The 17,915-nt window shown below is 36.7% G+C and overlaps 1 protein-coding gene across 4 annotated transcripts in view; it reads left to right on the top strand.

The window, feature by feature from the left end:
- Positions 1-17,915, top strand: part of sptbn4 (spectrin beta, non-erythrocytic 4) — a 107,126-nt gene that overhangs the window by 11,545 nt on the left and 77,666 nt on the right. For all 4 annotated transcript variants that reach the window (XR_001481701.1, XR_001481700.1, XM_015390757.1 and 1 more), the window contains exons 2-8: positions 7,749-7,906; positions 8,609-8,760; positions 8,940-9,113; positions 16,162-16,253; positions 16,379-16,459; positions 16,589-16,704; positions 17,382-17,494. Coding sequence is in view for 2 of the 4 variants with exons in the window: in XM_015390757.1 (XP_015246243.1) it covers positions 7,762-7,906; positions 8,609-8,760; positions 8,940-9,113; positions 16,162-16,253; positions 16,379-16,459; positions 16,589-16,704; positions 17,382-17,494 (873 nt within the window). In the remaining 2 variants the exon portion in view is untranslated. The remainder of the gene's footprint in view (positions 1-7,748; positions 7,907-8,608; positions 8,761-8,939; positions 9,114-16,161; positions 16,254-16,378; positions 16,460-16,588; positions 16,705-17,381; positions 17,495-17,915) is intronic.

Below are 17,915 nucleotides of genomic sequence, written 5' to 3'. Positions count from 1 at the left end.
GTGACAAAAAAAAATCACCCAAAAATCATCAATGGAAATCAAACTTATTAACCAATTGAGGCCTGATTTTGGAATCACAAACAAAATTAAAGTGGGAAAACACACTGCAGGCTGGTTCAGTGTTGATGTAACAACAATTTGTGAACCATCATCAGTAGAAGCTGTCGCCCATCTACCATGTTTTTAATGTTAATTACAAATTTTCCTAGGCAAAAACTGAATTACAACTCCAATTTCTGCAGAAATATATGTCAGAAAAATATGTAATTTTATTGTATTTCTTCATTTCATTCATTCATTCAATAAAAGAAACAATATTATACAACCTGTACTAGTAACAACTGAAAACTTGAATGAAAAGAAGCAGAAAGAAGCAATAAAACATACTATCTGCCCCCATTTTCAATAAAATATTACTTATTCAACTCAGATAATTACAACTATACAAAAAAAGGGAAAAAAGTGTTCACCAATACAAAGAAAACAAACAAAAAAATAAGCATAAAACCAACTCATCAAAATGAGCTTCACATTTCTAATAAACACAGAAAAGGTTTCAGCTACTTTAACTCACTAAAAGGCTTATTCCGCGAATCAACACCTTTAATAGAAATGAATCTTTCCATCATTGCTGTTCTGTATCTGGATGTTTTGAAAATATCTGTTCCTTTGAAGTTATCCTTACTTTCTCCTTTAGAAAATATGTTTTGAATATTGTTTGGAAGAACTTTTTTTGGTGCCCTATACATTCATTTTAAAATTCATTAAATTTAAGGGTAATCATTTTTTTTTTTTCTCACAAATTCAGTTTCAACCAATTCAAACATCTTTTTTTATATTTTTTCCGGAATAAAACAAGGTTTTATCATCTGAAAATAAAATAAACTTATACAACTTTGACTCTTCTTCAGTGATGATTAGATTCAGTTGATTAGACTGAAATCTGTACTGACTGTTACTTAATATGTTGTATTAAATAGTTTCTCTATTAACTTTGAAAATTTTGGAAACAGTGATATCGGTCTATAATTTGAATATTTATGCTTATTTCCACCTTTGTAAAGATGTTCTACTTTAGCAGTTATCTTTTGATCTAGGAAAATCCCTTTGGAAAATTCAAGTTGCATATGCAAGTAATAGGCTGATTAACTAAGAACAATATTCATGTCAACATGGTCATAAGACTTCTTATTGCAATTTTTAGTTTAGTTTTTTAGTTTTAGTTTAAATCCTGCAGTTAAAAGTCTCTTTTATGCCTGCCACACATGAGTTAAAGAATAGTCAATTTAGTATTGCTGTGAATATGTCCAAATGTCTGATTTCTATCATATGTGCCTAATTTGCCACTTTAAAGCTTATTAAACTATAATGTTAACATACTGTTACAAAATCTATCTAAGGTTAAAGTATTTTTGTTCTATTATCTAAATCTTGAAAAAGGCCTCGGGTTTGCAGTCAGGCTATTGTTTGATCACTTGTAATCTCCTTTTTGGTTTTTATCTGCAGTTTCTGGGATTTTCTAGCTCTGGAATTTTATGTCTTCAGCATTTTTATGCAGAAAAGGATGATCCATGTGTGTCTGTGTTATTGTTTTCTTTGCCTTGTTCCTCACTAAACTACATGCCCATCAATCAGACAGACAGTGCTGTGCTATGTTGTGTGTGTTTTTTCATGTGCGTGCATGTGTGTGTGTGTGGGGCCATGTGTGGGTGTGTGTGTTTTGGCAGGGCATTGGGGGGTTGGGTGTTATCCCCTTTAATTATTGGACTCAGCTGTGAAAGACTCAGTCAGCCTCAGGCAGGAGCCAAACCTTCATCTGAAAATCCTTTCTGCCACCATTTCCTATCAAATAAGGTTGTATGCCTTCCAAAAAAAAAATAATCGAATTACAAAAATACACATCAAAATCAATCAATTTAAACACAATAAGTATGATTAGGGCTAAGCAATTGTTAACTCCCCTTTTACGATTTCCTGATTCCTGCATGACCAGGATTACCCTCATTACGTTTAAATTCTCTATAATCAAAGGCTGTACAAACATATCTAAATACATTCAAACTAGTTGTCTCTCCCAAGGTTGCAAAAACTAGGCAACATTATTCTGTTTGTGAAGCTTGTTCTCAACACATGCTCTCTATGGAACGTTTTCCTTGTTTGGTGACTGAAAAATATGCAGATGGTTTACTGCAGTGGAGGGAGAGGTTTAATAAGACTTTCTGGGAGTCTTGCACTTTAGTTTTTGTGAAGTATGACATGTCCTGGCCAGACATAGCTGTTCTTGCTCTTGTGGAAAACATATTGGCTTTTTTTACTTTTGTTTCCAAAGAATTACTGGTTGAAAACAAGAGTGGTAGTTCAACTGGTTTGAAGTTGCAACTGGCCCAGCTTTATTTATTATTTTACCAAGATAACGTACAGTCTTGGTGTTTTACTCTGTGCTGATAACTGAGAGATATTCTTTACAACATGGTTTGCATTTTAGATTGACTTATTTAATCATATTTGACCTTGTATTACTATTGTATTATTCTCTTTAAGATTCCTTTCCCATTTCTCTCTTTTCTTCCCCGTTTCTCTCTCAGAGGGCGATCTTTAATTTCCTGGTGGATCATCTAAATAAGCGGTCCTCCTAATTGTCAATCATTCTGGTGATATGTTTATGTAAGGCCGTCCTACGTGTTCCTCCCTTTATCCTTTTCTGTGCATGCTCACTTTCAGGTGTATATCTGTGGTGAGCTGTGGTCTCAGACAGTCATTGAAGCTCACCTTTCTCACCGTTCTTTGAAAATGGCATAGGGTCGTAAGAGAAAAAGCGTCTACGAAGTGTATGAGGAGAAAAGAAAAGCCTCAGAAAAGGCAGATATATTCTGGAATGCTTTGTACGGAGAGCTTTCCTTGCAGAGCATTATGGGATTTGGTGTCAAAGTCGCCCTCTGTCGGTATAGGCTGTTGCTACTCAACAGCCGTGAATTATAACAAAGATGGCCGGGCACTGCACAGTGGAGGAGGAGTTACACGACCAACGGGAGCAAGAAGCAGTGATCATTTGTCCAAACGGTCAGTTACCTGAGTTCGCTATAAAGTCCATTATATAGTCCCTGCTCTATATAGTGAATGAGGGATTTAGGGTTTAGGGACATTATGACACAGTAAGCTTGTATGAGCTATGAGAACAGCAACTTTTAAACAGAGCGTGCACAAGGAGAAATGGACTTGTGCATGCTCCCGCACATGTATTTTTTTATTTTTTTTTTAATGGAGAGGGCGGGTCTTTTAGAAATTTCAAGAAAATCTTCCACAATAAGTTTAAGGAAACTGTTGTGACTATTTAGGTTTGAACTAAATGCATATACATTTTATTTATTTAGCTTCTATGCTGTTATCAGTTAATATAACTTTATTTGCATTCACCAGTTTCCTGAGGAAATGTCAAATAATGCCACAGGTTATTAAGATACATTTCATTACAGTTTAATTGTGAATATTTAGGAAGCAGATAAATAAGATGCAAAAAAACTGGAAAAAAATTTGTTAATGCAAACACATTTATTAAGATAAACTAAATGGATTGAATTAATGAATTACATATCTTCACAACTCGCTTTAGATTTACAGCACATGCTACTGTCAGAAAATCAATTAATTATAAAATATAAAAGATAAAAGGTAAGAAATGATGGATAAATAAAAGCAGATAGAAAACGAATGAAAGTAATGAATATAACAAATACAAATATTAGTAAAAAATTGGACAAAGTGGAAAGAATTTTTTTTACAATAAGTGTCTATAGGCGATCTAAGCAAATACAGTTTGCTGAAGTGGGGAAATTCTTTTCAAAATTCACAAATTAAAAAACTTTTATTCTTATTTTGAAGTGCTAATCTTATTGCATAAGTGTTTGAAACCAAAAAGTATGTCAGAAATAACTCTTCATAATAACAAGACTTAAAAAAATGTCTTATATTTCCAACTACACCAAAATCAGTAGCGTATTCGTTCACTTCCTAACTGCAGTTTTCATCACTTTTATTTGGTGGAGTTTGCGGCTTATATCTCATAGTGTTTTCTTTCACTGCAGTCCCTCATCTGCTTGATCATCAGATAGAAAGCAGCCTAATGCTTTGCTGTTATTCTCCCTGGGGAGGTAGGCTAAGTGCACAACGGTCTCTCCTCTCCGTGTCTTACCATCACACTGACATTTACTTATCAGGCTTTTCAGTGTTTTTAAAGATGTGACAGTAGTGAACATATTTTTTTTTTTTTTTTTTTTTTTACATCATGGAGATGAGAAAAGAGACTAAAAATGGAAGCAGAAGATAAAAAACATTAACTCTATAATAAACATATTTAGGATCAAACATAATTTATTATTGCTTGTTCGTTTGTTAAAAAGCAGGTCAGCTACTGAACAGGAAATGCTTTTACTGCAGTGTATCATATTATATGATAATATTTTAATAATATTTAACATTGTTTGTGTTTATAGGGTTAGGTGCTGGAGAAGAAAAGAAGTAGTTTTCATTTTAATTCATCTTTTAAGCATCTAAAGTCACATAAGTGAACACTAATGTGCTTGGAGGAAGAAGGATGGCCAGTAAACATCTTATGGAATAAAAAGCTTCAAATTCTTATCAAATATTCTCCAAACAGAGAGATCAGAAGACCTGATGTCATTCCTGAACATGAAAAATATATATATATATTTTTTATTGTTTCTGCATCCTCTGAACTCAGTTGTTAAATTATAAAGAAGTTGGTAATGTGAGTGAGGAGGCACCACATCGCAATGAGATTTGTGTTCAGTTTTTTTGCATTTCAAATGATCTCCCCCCTTTGGCCTACATCTGACAGTGTTTGGTAAAGATATAGCATCTGATTCCCAGTGGGCCCCCCCCATGCATAAAACACGTTTCCTCCCCCTGTCGAAGAAGCTTGGAGAACACCAAATGCCATGTTTTTAAGCCTTGTGGGCACATCTGCTCTCCTAAAAGAACAACAACAAAAAAAAGAGAAATAATTGGAAGGAAGTTTTTAAAACTGTAATGACTCACTTCTTAAATTTACTGTGAGATTTAATGGCACCCTCCACACTGATTGGCAGCCGCTGTACAGATGAGTTAAAAGGATTAAGGTGACGTTTTACTGCAGTAATATAATAGAAAAAATAATGCAGAGATATAGTGATGGTTTGTCTGGACACAGCTGCATGTAGTGGATGATGTGAGCTTAACCCTTTTTTTCACTTGGCAAGATAGTAGCCATCCTCCTGTGGGGGTAGTGGATGTGCTGTGGTGAGGGTTGGTGGAGGGGGGTATCCTGGAGGCTTTGCTTCTTCAACTAGCTGGGACTCCAGAGGATGGTGAGGCACGGGTTCTGCTTGGTTGCATCCTTCTGCTCTAGCTGGTATTGAGAAATAATGTGGGTCTATTCTTGGGTCCCTGCAGGCCATGACTTGTTCAAGGGGCACTGGTTTTCTCCAAGATGCAAGGATTTTGGTAATGTTTTAGGCCTTGGGTGGGATTACAATTGCATTGGTGGAGATTTTGGGGAGATAGTTTGAGGGAAGATATCCTCTGTTGAGTCGTCTGTGAAAGGGCGCTGCACTGCAGGAGAGTTTTTAGTCAGATGGAGTAGGGGTCGACTCTTGTGGCTACTGTTGCACCGTTACGCCATTTTTTGGCCCTGATACTGATCCCCGATACCTGGCTGTGCAGTATTGGCCGCATCCGATGCAATCTGTTTTTAATTGATGTGTATATGTATTTATGAAGAACTGCATACAGTACTACTTGGATGTAGAATAATTGCCATCATGGCTTTGTCAAGCTGCTGCCTACTTTTATGAAGCAGGAAAAAGACTAATACAAAGTGAATCCAGTAGAACTTGTTATTGCCTACCTGGAATGGGTGACAAAAGTTGAATAAACTTTTGGTACTCGCTGATAACGATACCATAATTTTAGCGTTGGATCGGGGCAACACTACTTGTGGTTACTGGTTTGTGGGCTTTGCCAGCTCTGCGACCCTTCCTGTGTCATGTTCAGGTTAGCCTGTACATGTGGGAACCTTCATAGCTTAAAGAAAACAATGTGAATCAATATTTCAATATTTTTACATCAATTTTATTGGACAATTTAAGCCATGCATAGATGTATTTTCACACACTGCTGTAAACCATCCTGTTTTGTTCTGAGTTTGGAGAAAAGTTTTAGTAATAAAGAAAAAAACAGGCATTTGACTTGTTTACCTTCAAATCTTCTCTACTTTAATCAGTTTTGCACGAAGCTTTAATAAAGAGGCCCAAAAAAAGGTTTAGGACTTCATTTTTTTCATGAACGTTATTTTAAAACTTAGACTTAAGCTGTACGTGATTGCACGGAGGCGGCATGAGCTGATGATTATTCATTGGTGAAGTTATTTTCATCCCTCTGTTTTCAGCTGTCAAAGGAATAAATGGAAGAGGGGACTCATCCTGTCCCTCCATGTTTTTAATGAACATCAGAGAGATTTTATTTTTAGCAAAGCTATTGTAAAATAGCTCTGGTGTTCACATTTAGAAGCGCTGCGATCATAATGGTGGAGAAGTACCTTTTGTATTTAGAAGTTTGGCTGTTAGTCATAATATTGTGGGTTTTTAAAACTAAACATTAAACTGATAATAACTTAATGGCTATTTCATTATATCCTCCTTCTGTTATTTAATCTAGTTGGGGTTAAATAGGGGTTAGGAGGTGTGTGATGTTGTGTAACACCAGTGTTTAATTATTGGCTGTAAACAGCTTTTTTCCCTGAGGTGACAGAGCATCCATTTCTTCTCCCTTGATTGTTCTCGCCTTATTCCAGTTGCTAAAGGCTGTACTCAGGTAACAGTTGGTGTATTTTAGTTCCTTTTTACAAGTAGAGGTTAATAGTTCAAAAAAATATTTAAATAACAGTAAAAATGGATTTGGTAAAAATGGGATTTGAATCCCAACTACACAAGATATTCGATTTAATCTGTGGAAATGATGGAATCAGACAGAAAAATACAGAATTATATTGTTTCTGGTCTTTTAGAGATCGTAATAAAACATTTTATGTACAGGAAAATCATATTCAGATATATTATAATGGACTTAAGAAATGATGATCAGCTCAGAATGCACATATATAGAACACAGACAAATTGAAAACTATTCATAGAGAAATTTGCGTCCCTGAAAGTCTACAGGAAGCACTTAAAAGTGTGAGATGTAAAATAATTAAAATTATGAGGCATTTCAGAAGGAAAATTGAAACACTTCACTAACAGGGGAGCTTTTGCACATAGAAGTATGTTTTAACCAGAAATGCTCTAGGTACCAAATGTTGGGTTAAACACCCCTGTTCTTGGTTCTACAAAGCAATTAAATCTGGCCAAATTACCCAGAAATCATACTCAATAAAGAGTAGAAATTCTTCAAAATATTATAACTCATAAAGGGCACAGCAAATCTACTCCTAGTGGTAGATTTTTTTCAAGAACTTCCTCAAATCGTTGCAGCTGAGTAAATGTAACCTCTCCGTCCAGTACTTTATGCTTATTCGAGTGAGATTTTATGTTTTTTCTCCAGTGAATTTCATCAGTTTTTGGAACATTGCAAGAACTCTTAATTAATTAAAAGACACCCAGGCTTTAGAGACTACAGAAATCATTAACAGTTGTGGAATTCTTTCATGCAGCATAAGCAAACATTTATTGTTTTCATTTTTTTATTTGTTGCAGGGTGAAGTGCGCGATGGCTAATGCCTCTCCAGACCTGGACAATGCAGAAGCTCAGCGCCAGCTCAATAACAACAACCGACCAATCAGCTCTGGGTTCTGGGAGACTGAGTGTACAAGCTCCAAATTGTTTGAGTGTTCCCGCATCAAGGCTCTGGCAGGTCAGGGGTCAAACACACTCATCAGCGTACATCCATGCAAGGACAGACAGCAAAAATAGAGAAACTGTTTCTCTATACAAACCTGCTTATAATATTTGTGTGAGATTCCTCTCCCTGTTGATCAAGTTTTCCCCCCCTTATCTCAAAAGGAAAATGCTCATTTTAGTCACCTGTATCGAGTATCTTGTTCTTTCGGTCATCATTCAGATTTCATGATCATATCTGAGGGTAGGAACATAGACTGATGATAAATCTAGAGCTTGCCTTTTGTTATATAATGATAATTACTATGTATTTTCTTTTTATTATTGTGGGCTCCATAGTGGCACAGTTTGTAGCACTGTTGCCTTGCAGCAAAAAGGTCTTTGGTTTGATTCCCGGCCCTTGGCCCCAAGTTTGTATGTTCTCCCCATGCATGCATGAGTTCTCTCTGGGTTCTCCGGCTTCCTTCCACATGCAATTTACCTGATAGGTTAATTGGCATCTCTAAATTGTCCTTAGCTGTAAGTGTGTGACATAGACTGCCAGAGATAGGCCCCGGCCCCACCATGACCCTGATTGAATTAGTGGGAGTGGATGGTTTACTAGTCAAGATTATAATTTAATTATTAAAATCAAGACTTGTTTGAGAACAACTGTTTCTACTAAATATCAAAATACTTCCTTCCCAGTGTTTACCCAATATCTACTCTCATTCTTTAGATGAAAGAGATGCAGTGCAGAAAAAAACCTTCACAAAGTGGGTCAACTCCCACCTAGCCAGAGTGTCCTGTCGAATATCTGACCTCTACAACGACCTGAGGGATGGCTATATGCTCACCAGACTGCTGGAGGTTCTTAGTGGGGAGCTCCTGGTAAGAAGACAAACAATAACTTAAACAGTCATGCTGAACCTTTTTGGTCTTTCTTTAAAAGAGGTTAAATTCCTTGTATTAACACCAGCTTTGGTATGCCATTAGTCAGGGCACTGTCCGTGGTGCTGATAGTTATGTTAAGGTTCAGCAGGTGATAAATCTCTCTTTTTCTCCCTCAGCCGAGACCGACTAGGGGTCGTATGCGGATCCACTGCCTGGAAAATGTCGACAAAGCGTTGCAGTTCCTGAAGGAGCAGAGGGTTCATTTAGAAAATGTTGGTTCCCATGACATAGTAGATGGAAACCATCGCCTCACGCTGGGCCTTATCTGGACTATCATCCTCCGTTTTCAGGTAACTTTTCTACTCAGTATAGCAGTATGCCCTTAACCTTCACAAAGCTGCTCTATAGTTAAAGAATAAAAGTCAGGAAAGTCATAGTTGGCATGATTGATCAATGGTACATCTAGAATTAGGGTAAGAATGGGTGAGTTGGAAGTTTATTATAAAACTGAAGGTGTTTTAAATACTGGAGGACCATTCATTTTATTTTTCCCAGTAATCCTTACTCGTGAGCGTTGAGGAGGATATTCCAGTTGCCATTTTTCCAGGTCATGGAAGTTAAGATCAGACCGTTATCACCCGATTGATGCTGGAAAAATATAGTACTAGAGTTTGATTACCCATTCCACTTATATTCAATTGGTTTTGAAGAATCATAATAATGACTCTGTCCATCAAGATATTATGTGGAACTACAGAAAAATGGAAATCCATGGTTACTTTTTTTTGAATAATTTAGTAAAATCGCACCAATATCCAACCCGACTGTTGGACTTCATATTGGACGTAGAAGACGTTAATAGCTGGTTAAATTTACCCAGCTACATTTATTTAAGTAACGTTTTGAATAGAAAAATACTTTTAGGAGTAGATTTGCTGTACTCTATTTACTTTTTACCTTTACTAGAATGACATTTTTGTGGAACATCACCTCTTCTTCTTCCTCTTCTTTTGTAAAATTTATTTCAACTCTGTCTGCTGTGAGTTAATTGAGCTTTTAGAGATCAGTTAAATAGTAGATATTGTCAATGGAAGTTCGTTCCCCTGACCTGACAGAGTACAGAGTTCTCACTGTTAGGATTCCTTCCATGTTGAAAAATAGCATTTGGAGAACTACTTCTTCTGCATGATTTTTTATTTTTATTTTGTAAACATGTTATTTGTATTTCTAAGTATTTTAATCTTCAAAATACCAAAATAACCAATAATAACTCAGTACTTGAGTCGCCTATTTACCAAAAACTTTTTACTGGAGCGATTTCTTGAATGGCTAATACTTACTTTGACCTCAGTAAACAAAATGTTGAAGTAGTCGTTTTCTTAGTTGAGTACCATTTTTAGGATTCTCCACCCACCTCTGATTAGAAGGTCTTTTTTATTTATTTTGTTTGTGGAGTTCATTGAAAGGATCTCAATAAGAAAAATTAGACAGGATTCTTTTTTCCATCCTTGGGATGTTGCTTTTTAGAACTAACGTGTTTTTTTTGGCATCTGAGTTGATATCCAGATGCCAACTGGAACAATTCTCAGCCGAGTGCATCAGCTACTAACAAGAACCCCAAACAAAAGCAAATGCTTGTGAGTTATTAGTCCATCTGTTTTCCAGTCTGATCTAAAGAATCTGTTGCCGATGGGTTAGGAGGAAAGGTTCCTCCTGTAACCTTTAGGGTCCTGTTTGTGTTTTTCTCTTTGTTGTTGTTAGATCACCTTGCTTGTTAGTGGCTGAAGTTGGATCTCCAGCTTGGTGAAGGGACCACATATCCTTACTACCCTTGGAAAATTAGCAATTTGATTATTTGATCTTTGGTAAGGAGAATAAATAGGTGACTGGCTATATTTATTCATGGATTTGATTTAGACAAGCAGTGGCGCCTCCAGAAATGTTTCATAGGGGTAGATACTGTAGGACCACTAAATATCTTGGGGTGGCACACTGAAGCTAAAATCCATCATTTCAGGGTTGGAATCTACTATTGTGGTAAACCTGACTTAAGTAAACACCTACTCATGTCTTGGTATTTTTTTAATGTTACTTCACTGGTTGTGCATAATGGGATGAAATGCTAAAATGATGCTACTACAGTTTACACTGGCCAGTGAGGTGGCCAGTGGGGTGGGAAAGGGAAAGAGGGGGTCATTACTGTAGAGTTGTACAAGCTCTATGTTTTTAGTGCTGGAAAAGTTTATATCATTGGTTAGGTTTCACCTTACTCTTCTAAGTAAATGCAGCCATTCATAACCCGTTAGGATCCTACTTATATTATTGCAAGTACATGAATAATTGAGATCCTGTTGACTTTTAGATGAGCACAGAGGAAAAAGATCATATAGAATGTCTGGGTGGCAATCTTGAATACTTTGCAGTTTTGCATTTAGGTTCAGTTACAGGAACTTTGAGTCTGGCTGCTGTGAGATGCTTTTATATTCTCAGCAACGGCATTATTTACAAATAGCTCTGAAGGGCTCAGATTTGGGAAAGCTCCACAGCTGCTGTGTCATCTTTGTGCGACAGTGACAGCCATGTTTTTCTGGTACAGCCTGAATGTCAGTCAGGACCCCAGAGCTACTGCAGCAGTCGCCTTCTGTTTTGCTCTTTGACAACAACACATCATTAAACCCACTGACATGGATTCTTCCATGCAATGTCTGTCCCTCAGACACATCTACAGCCTTGCAAATTTTTCTTGCTACCTTGCAGCAGTGTTTCAGGATCGGTTCGGCTCATGTAAGTACAACAAACCCACTGCTTCTCATACATTTCCTTCACTGCTATAGTGTAGCTTTAGTGCACATTGCTTACATAGCAATATTCAGCCTTTTTTGTAGGTTTCACAGGGCAGAGACCATCTCTGGGGACACAATGTTGCTTTAAGGCTACTTGCTACCAAGCACATCAAAAAAGTGTGGCTGAAAGAATTATTGTGTAATATGTGTTACCGCTTTGACCCAGAGAGCTGAGAAAAACTGATGAATGGTCTGTTTCGGCTGTAAGGCTGTAAGTGATGCATCGGTGAGGTTGAAAATGACCCTTACTGAAACATTTTAGGCAAAAAATTAATAATTAAAAAAAAATTAATAATTCTATACCTGCCCATGTCTGCAGGGCCAAAAGGGGAAGGGTTGGGGGTGAGGCTGATACCGATCTCCAACCTGAGACAGATCGCCAGCCCATCAGAGTCTCACAAGACTGGCAACCATATATTTACAGTCTCATACGTGAGAGGGATTAAGAGCAACCATTTAAAAAAACAAATGAATGGAGAGAGAGCATTTGGGTGTAAAAAGAGCCCAGGCCAATATTAGCTGTAACCGACGGCTGAACAAGCACTTTATCTTCTGAGAATTTCAAATAAAATAAAATTAATGTCCTGTTTTTATGCTTTCCCATCTAAGGTTTCATTGGAAGCAATGAGCCTATACCGACTGATCCATTAATGCAGTAAATATCCCCTCTCAGCTGAGATGTTGGCAGTAATTACATATATAAGTAGAAAAGAAAATACTAAATATTCATAAAGAATTTGCTCAAAAAGAGAGATAGGAAGACTAGATTTCAGTTTTCCATCTGTTTTTTTTTCTTGCTGCACTTCTCCTCATCTCCACCTCTTTTCTCCGTTCCCTCCTGCCTCTGAGGTGAAACTGAGAGTTTGCTTTGCCAGGTCAGCAGATAGGGCCGGAGCACTGCAGTGACTGCACAGGCAGGGTGAGGGTGAGACAAAGGGAGAGGGGGGAGGACTGAGAGAAAAGGAAGGAGTCAACCTGAAATATAAAAAAACAAAACAAAAACAAATAACAGGCTGTTATCATTTCCAATAAATGTACTGATTATGTTGCAAAGGGCTGGTTAGGTCATATTTTATTTCTTTAGGCAGAAATGTGCTTTAGTAATCTAACAAACCCTCACGTCTTTTAAAAGTTCATTGAAATGCTAAAGAGATTCTAGTTACGAGAGCACAAAAATAAAAATAAACCATAACTGGAATTATAATTAAAATAATTTGATTATAATTTAGAAAAATTTGATTAGAATTTAGAAAACTGATGATTTGAACTAAACTTAAAAAAAGCTTGTGTTTATACATATTCCCTTTATGTGACCCATTCTTTTTGTCACTTTTTGTTTGTGTCCATTGATGTAAATATATGGGTTTGTTGCACAGAGGCAGCAGCTGGTTTCTGGGTGTCATTAGGGTGTCATGTTGCTGATTACCTTGCATCATGTCTCTATCAAATGATTTGTTGAATGGTTCTGAGGGTCTTTCTAGACATTATCCTGTCTTTGTTGTTCTTCTCAGAGGCACATGGTGCAGTGCTTTAAAAAGCTTAATAAAACCCAATGAGCACTGAGTCCATCTGGTTGTATTAAATCAAGAACAGTTTCTTTAATTTAGCTTTTAAACTTCATTTTTTACATATTTTTATGTATTGCTAATGAAACCTTTTTTACTTAAGCAAAAGATTGCAGTTTTCTTAAAATTCAATAGTTAGTTGTAAAGCGTTTAAATTTTTTAATGGATTTTTTTCTAATCCAGACACAGATCACATGAGACCAGGAAGATTATACAGAGCTGAGGTTACCAGAGTGGGGGTCAGGAGATGGCTTTATTTTGTGACATGATCCCTGAGGTTCATAGGGGCTAAATATCATGAATGAAAGAAATGTAAATGAAATAAATACATTTTAATTTATTTATCTAATACTTAAATATACCTTTATAGTGTAAAATGCACACTTAAATGCCCCGAAAAATAACTTGAAGTATATTTAAAATGATTAATGAAATTATTTGATTTCATATAAAACATTTTTTGTTTAAAAATTAATGTAATTATTTAACTTTATTAAAATATATTGTTATAAATTATTAAAACATACATTTTCTTCAGTCTCAAGCTGAAATGTTTGGTAACCCCTGACCTAAAGTATCAATTCAAATATATTCACCATCATATTTTAAGTAGAAAAAGAGGGAGCACAATGCGGTGCAGAAAACCGGGTGTTTTGTACATTCAGGCTACAGTTGGGTTCAGTTTGTGGCTATTTACTTCCATGTCTTCACCTTTTCTGTCTGTCCTTCTTTCTTTCTATCCACCAATGAATAAAGGCTTGTATGTGGTCACCCAAAAGGAAATTATATCCAGCTACCTCACAACATACAGCTTGTTACCCAGACTGAATTGTACAATGAAACATTAAATTATAAAAACAAGCAGCAGGGCATTATTAAGCAACTATCCACGTACTTTCATATTTAGCCAATCAAAAAAAATTTTTTTATTACCGGTATTATATTTTTTTTTTGCAGCACTAGTGGTTCGTTTTTTCGACTGTAGGCTGACAGGAAAGGGGGTATGAGAGAGGGGGAGAGACAGGCGGGAAAGGACGAACCCAGGTCGCCCGCGTTGAGGACTAAGGCCTTCATACATGAGTCATGCACGCTAACCACTGTGCAACCTGCATGCTCAATCAGACATTATTTAGGGGTGAAGGAAGGAATAAAAGTTGTTCTTCAACCATGTAGCTCATGTTTTCAAAAGTCTAGTTTTTCCTGCAAAATGACAAGGCGTCAATCAGTGATGCCCCATGGTGAGTTACATCAACACCGATAGTCCTCACCTTCCGCTGTAGGCCGTAAGAGGTGGCAATGTGGTCCCTGTGGCCCTACACAAAGTGTTGCTACAGGTTCCGGATGGTCAAAATCAACACCTAGAGATCACAATTAAATGAAGCTGATAGTTTCTCTGCAGCTCCATGAATTAGATTGCCTTGGTGGCACTGGTTGAAGGAGATTTATGCATGTTGAGTAAGTCTTTGGTGCAATTTCTAAATTGTCATAGAGTTAAGGATCATCCCTGCAAACAGCTATGCATTACACCGTTTAGACGTGGCACCTGTGTCTAGAAGAGAAACTGAAACGTGACAGTCAGATGAAACAAAAATACAATCAATGTTCAAGTTAAACACAGAATCTAATTTAATTACTAGAGGGGCCACAGTGTTGACAGTTTCTCATCAATATTTGCTGAGAAGATGGCGATGGATGAACAAGCACCGACTCCAAAGTCAGCATCTCCAAGCTTGAATAAAATCTGCAGCTTTCCCCATCGACAGGTCGAATGTCTAATGGAGAAAAGACAAAGACTGAGAGCTTGTTTGGTCAGATTGACAAGAAGTTTGTTTGCACCTGTCGCTGTGAGGCTTTTACACCAAAGTTCACTGTCAAACATGATGGTTACAGCATCTTGTTGGGTTAGTTCTACTGGTTTATTGCAGATTTATTATGGGATAATTTAGTAAGGGTTGTTTAAAAATACACCCAGTTGATTGATCCAAGATAAAAATGATTTAAAAATGCAGAATAACTGTTATTTAAATGGATCAAACTTGCTGACATTAAGCATCTTCTAGAAGCAGCAACCTAGACGCTGTGGAACATAAGAGGGCGGAGCTATTCTGCCAAGGAAATGAATGGTTTATCCCGCCAGGAATACTTTCAGAATCTTGTTGATGTTGTTAAGATAATGAGGTTGGCTGAATACAAAGGAAATAAAATAAAATGTAAATAGCCTAATAAGTTTTATAGTATTCATAGAAAATTGAGTGGAAGAAGAAAGTGGGGTAGAAAAAGATGCAGCAGCAACAGGGGTAACTGCAGCCTTAGAGGATTGTGTAGCAAAATCTTTTCAGAAGAAAAGAAATGGAATTTTGCTTAGTGGTTAAAAAAAAATGTGCAAGTAAAGTTTGCTTTTTATTCGGAAATCAGGTTCCCAGAGTTTGGGGGATGCCTTGGTTTATGCATTACGAGCCAAAACAAAGTACTGTACATAGATCTCAGAACACTGAGATTTATTTTCTACTTTAAAGATTTTGTGTGATTTTCAGACTTCTTAAGAAATTAATTTCGGTTTTGCATCATCTGTAATTTTAATCATCCATAATCTAAGAAAAATACTTTAAATATTCTCTTTCATGTTTTTCTCTTTCTGAAATGTGAGACAAAAAATATTAACCCTTTTAATGATGAGATTTCCATGCTGCATTTTTTTTGGTGAGGTTTTAAGTTTATATCTGAGCTCATCTTCAAACCTCTGAGGTAACAACAAAACCAGAAAAGCTTCACAAAACATGAAAAACTCACATGCTTAAGATTGGGCTTTTCCAATGAAGCTGTTGTCTGTAAATTGAGAGTCCATCACCTTTCTTCGGTAAAAACAAAACACAGTTATGCAGTTTAAATAATGATACCAGAAATAAAGTTCGTAATGAGATTAAGTCTGATTATTGACAGATAAAGTGGAGAACAACACTGAGAATCTGTCTCTATGTGTTTTTATTCAGATCCAGGTGATCAAAATAAACACTGCAGACAACAGAGAAACCCGCTCGGCCAAAGACGCTCTGCTGCTTTGGTGCCAGATGAAGACTGCAGGGTGAGCAGCGATGCCAAAAAAGCATAAAACCTGCCCAGTTTACAATTTACACTAAGTTTTTATTTCTAAAATGAACATGTTCCTCTGCGACATATTAACAGTGTAATGTTTAATTCGTGCTCCAGATACCCTGAGGTGAACATTCAGAATTTCACCACCTGCTGGAGAGATGGCCTCGCCTTCAACGCCCTCATACACAGACACAGGTAACATTTGTCCACGCGGTCTGCAAAGCAAGGCGGTGTACATAACTATGTAAATTTAAAAATAACACGTCTTATGTTTCTAGAATTCCCCATGATCATTTAGGATTTGTGAATCTTTCTGCCTTGCAGACCTGACCTAATAGAGTTCCATAAGCTGACGCGCTCCAATGCAACCCACAACCTGCAGCAAGCCTTTAACGTCGCCGAGAACCACCTGGGTCTTACCAAACTCCTGGACCCTGAGGGTGAGAATGGGTATCAGTCGTCACAGTGAGGTTGTCAAACTACCCTACTTACAGCATAGCTTTATGGATAAACACTGAACTGTGATGTCACACATAGAAATAATAACTTTTGTAAGAGTTCTTATGTCCCTGATGATTGAGAAACCTTACCAGCATTCTGGTATCTAATGGAAGTTAAGGTTTATTATTGTGACGATGAAGAATAAACTAATCAAAAGTTTTGCAGCATTTCTCAGCCATTTATCTATTTAATCATTAAAAACAAATGGAAAAGACTCTGTAAATCAACTAAGATGCGAATCCAGCTGCCTGATGTGGCCAACCAGACTAAAATGCAGCACCTCAGCAGATACGTCGGGATGATCGTCTGTGAGGAGATATTACCTTTTAGGGTTTATTAAGGGATAGCTTGAATATTATATAGTTATCAAAACAACTTTAAAGCGATTTAAAAATGTGTTTTATTCTCAGATTTTAGGACAGTCTTTTCAGAATTTCCCAAATAGCAACCTTGACCATCTTCAGGTCAAGGTTGTTTGTTGTTGGTGGTGCTATTATACAGGCCAGGCTCATCATGACTCAAACAAACAAAACGGGATACTAGAAAAGTCACATGACTTATACATACAGTGTTTCCCAACTCAGACTTGAGCAGATGTTTTGTTTTCTTCCTTTAGATGTGAACACAGAGAACCCAGATGAAAAGTCCATCATTACGTATGTGGTCTCCTACTACCACTACTTCTCCAAGATGAAGGCTCTTATTGTGGAGGGGAAGAGGGTTGGCAAGGTAACATGCTTTTTCCCACCACTTGATTTTAAGAACAGTTGATTCAGATAGAAAGTTTTTTTTCTCATTTTTTTTCTTTCTGTAGAAAGTGTTCTGTAAATTAATCTAAGGAAGCCCTGAAAGGAAAGTTAGAAAAAAAAAATCTCTTTTCAGTCCTGCCCATAAACTCAAGTGCGAAAAAAAAAAATGTTAAAGTGTTAAAGTATTTGTTTTTTGTGATACTGGCAGAAAAAAACAAAAAACAACTTATAACTTTTCTTATCTTTTTTTTTCCCCCACTGGCCTTTTAGCGCATCTGTATAGTTGTGTATAAGATAATAGAAAGAGATTTAGAAACCGTCCATAAAACTCATGAAAATCAACATTATTTTAGTTAAACTTAGGAAATGTGTTTATTCTTATTTAATTATTTTGTGATTTT

Source organism: Cyprinodon variegatus, unplaced genomic scaffold, assembly GCF_000732505.1.
Source record: "Cyprinodon variegatus isolate N-32 unplaced genomic scaffold, C_variegatus-1.0 Scaffold510, whole genome shotgun sequence".
Taxonomy (NCBI): domain Eukaryota; kingdom Metazoa; phylum Chordata; class Actinopteri; order Cyprinodontiformes; family Cyprinodontidae; genus Cyprinodon; species Cyprinodon variegatus.
The sequence above is the reverse complement of the archived record's forward strand: the minus strand, read 5'-3'. Positions and strand labels throughout refer to the sequence as shown.